Source organism: Triticum aestivum, chromosome 3B, assembly GCF_018294505.1.
Source record: "Triticum aestivum cultivar Chinese Spring chromosome 3B, IWGSC CS RefSeq v2.1, whole genome shotgun sequence".
NCBI classification, from domain to species: domain Eukaryota; kingdom Viridiplantae; phylum Streptophyta; class Magnoliopsida; order Poales; family Poaceae; genus Triticum; species Triticum aestivum.
In genome coordinates this window covers 587,032,312-587,034,834 of record NC_057801.1, presented here as the reverse complement: position 1 = coordinate 587,034,834, position 2,523 = coordinate 587,032,312, and the positions used below count along the sequence as shown (strand labels likewise).

Below are 2,523 nucleotides of genomic sequence, written 5' to 3'. Positions count from 1 at the left end.
TTACGAGTGTTCATTATAAATTAATTACTTAATGTCTTGCTTGGTTTGTTGATTTGACCGTCTCGACTTGAACTAAATAGATTTCTTTTTATTTGTTTTGATGATAAGTATTTTCGGGCGGAGGAAGTACGTTTGATGAGATGTTTCCATCAAACTGCTCCATTATTAATTATCCGCACAGAAAGGAGAATTCTTGTGAATCAAGCATGCCCAACACAATTACTGAAGCTACACCTTTTGCTCAAAGTGTGGGAAGGAGTTTTGTCTCGGTCAAAGTTCGACTAAGTGCAAAACAGGGTGATGGGGGTTGGATTTGTCGGGTGATGTGATTGATCCTACGCTCACATGATCGATCATGGACTGAGCAGTCCCCAAAGAATTGCGTTTCCAACGATTGCAGGTTACAACACGAACACGTATGGACACAGATAAGCTAAAACAAAACCATGGCCAGCAGCCCATCTTCACGAAGTACTCTTCCGCAGCACATACACGCATTACAAGAGGAAATGCTGCAAGTATCGTAGCCCCTCGTCGACGCTCACGTACCTGCAATCCAACAACACCCCGAGCCTAACCTTCTCCACCAGCCTCTCCTCTCCGCTCACCTCGACCACGACCTCAGCCTCCAGCTTCCCCCCGCCACATCCCGGCGCGGGCAGCGCCTCGGTGGCCCAAGCCTCCCCCCTCACGCCAGAGCCGAGCGCTCCGGCCCTCGATGCCGGCACCTTGGCGTCCATCATCACGATCGCCGCAGGCGCGACCCCGAGCCCCGTCCGAACGGCCGTCCACCGCACGCTCCAGTGCTCGCCCGGCCCGGCCACAGCGTTACGGTCACTCACGTCCACCGCGAACTGGAACACGCCGCCGGTGGCCTTCTTGACGCCGGCGTCGCACGCAGCGACGGCGAACGAGAGCGTGTTCTTTCCGCCTGCCGCGAAGAGGTCGATGGCGAATGTGACGTCCGCGAGGGACAGGCGAGGCGCTGGGAGCGAGCGGCCACGGGAGGCGGCGGAGTGGAACAGCGCGAAGAAGCCGCGGTGCGGCGAGGAGCATCGGTCGCCGGCATTGACGCTGCTGTCGGACAAGGGGAGGAGGCCGATGGCGGAGGGGTATTGGCAGCGGCAGAGCCGCGCCCAGAGGTGGTCGTCGGAGAAGGCGGCGTGCCAGGAGGTGGAGACGCAGGAAGCCGCGGCAAGGGACGCGGCATCAAGGAAGTTGGCCACGAGGGAGAGCGCCTCCCACGGAGGAGGCCGAGATGGCGCCGGCCGTGGCGGCATTGTCGTCGCTCCGTCGTCGCGCATGTGTTCGACGTTGTCGTTATGGGTATAGAGATTCAAGGTCGGAGATCGATGCGTGCACGACAGTCCGCGCTCGAACGCTTATATCGATCGGGGCGCGCGTACGATTCAGGAGAGGGAGAGGACTCCAGAGTTTGCTATTGGGGGGAGACGCTGCCACGCTGGGCGGTGTGTGGGCGCGAGCGGAGCCCACGTGGTTGGGGAGGACTGCTGTGGCGGGGCGTGAGCATGGCGCGTGGCCACCGAGGGACAGAGCGTGCCGAGACGGCCCCGTGCGCGCGCCGCGGCACGGGTTGCCCTCGAGCAGTGCGCGTGTCCGAGAGGGACACACGGTGGTCATCTGTACCTACGTTTCGGCGAACACCAGATGGCGCGCGTCGCAACGTGCGAGCAGGACCCAGCTTGACACGTGGCGATGGACCGACTCGACCGTACGCCGGTTTCAGTTTTCTTTCAGGAGTACGCGAATGGCGGAACATATATTTATAGGAGACTTGTAACTGTGGATTTGGGGTACTTATCCCCTTTCTTCTATAATAAATGACACGTGCGTATTTGAGAAAGAAAAATATTTATAAAAGACAGAAAGTTTAATTACAAGATGCCTGACCAAAATGTGAACATCTCGACTCGCATAAACCAGACACCAACATCAGCTAAGCAAGGCTAAGTCACTCTCTCACGAAAGAATCTAATCCTTCTACTTCGAAGCCAGCAAGCCTCCAGTCCCAAACATCCAGAAACACCTGCTCAACAAGTTGTGGAGGTGATCTCTTCTCATGAACTCTATTAAACATCCTACCATTCCTCTGCTTCCACAACGAGCAAGCGGTACTAATCACAAACGAGTCGAATCCACACTTGATACGTCCGGTGAAACTTCTTCTCTTGTCAAACCACCAATCTCTGAACATGTGCGTTTGAGTAGATGCCTGGATGTTGATCCGCAGGGTCTCGAAGCATCGATCCCACACTTCTCTAGCATACGAACATTGTGTGAGGATGTGGTCCACGTTATCCTCGTCCTGTAAGCAGGTGAAACAAGGCGATGGCTCATCTTGAAGTCTGTGTCCGTCCCTCCGATCCGGGGTCCACAGTCGATATTGAACGGTGAGCCACGCAAAGATTTTACACCACAAAGGCGCCTAGCTCCTCCAAATGCAACCCGCCGTCGAAGATCTGGTCAAGCCCAGGCATAACCTTGAGTTGACGGACTTCATCG

At 55.9% G+C, this 2,523-nt stretch overlaps 1 protein-coding gene across 1 annotated transcript; it reads right to left on the bottom strand.

Moving 5' to 3' along the window:
- Positions 1–346: 346 nt before the first annotated feature.
- LOC123065811 (probable F-box protein At5g04010) lies at positions 347–1,737 on the bottom strand. Its single transcript, XM_044489023.1, has one exon. It carries the CDS (start codon positions 1,302–1,304, stop codon positions 498–500), a length of 807 nt encoding a protein of 268 aa, XP_044344958.1. The 5' UTR covers positions 1,305–1,737; the 3' UTR covers positions 347–497.
- Between the last annotated feature and the right edge of the window lie 786 nt (positions 1,738–2,523).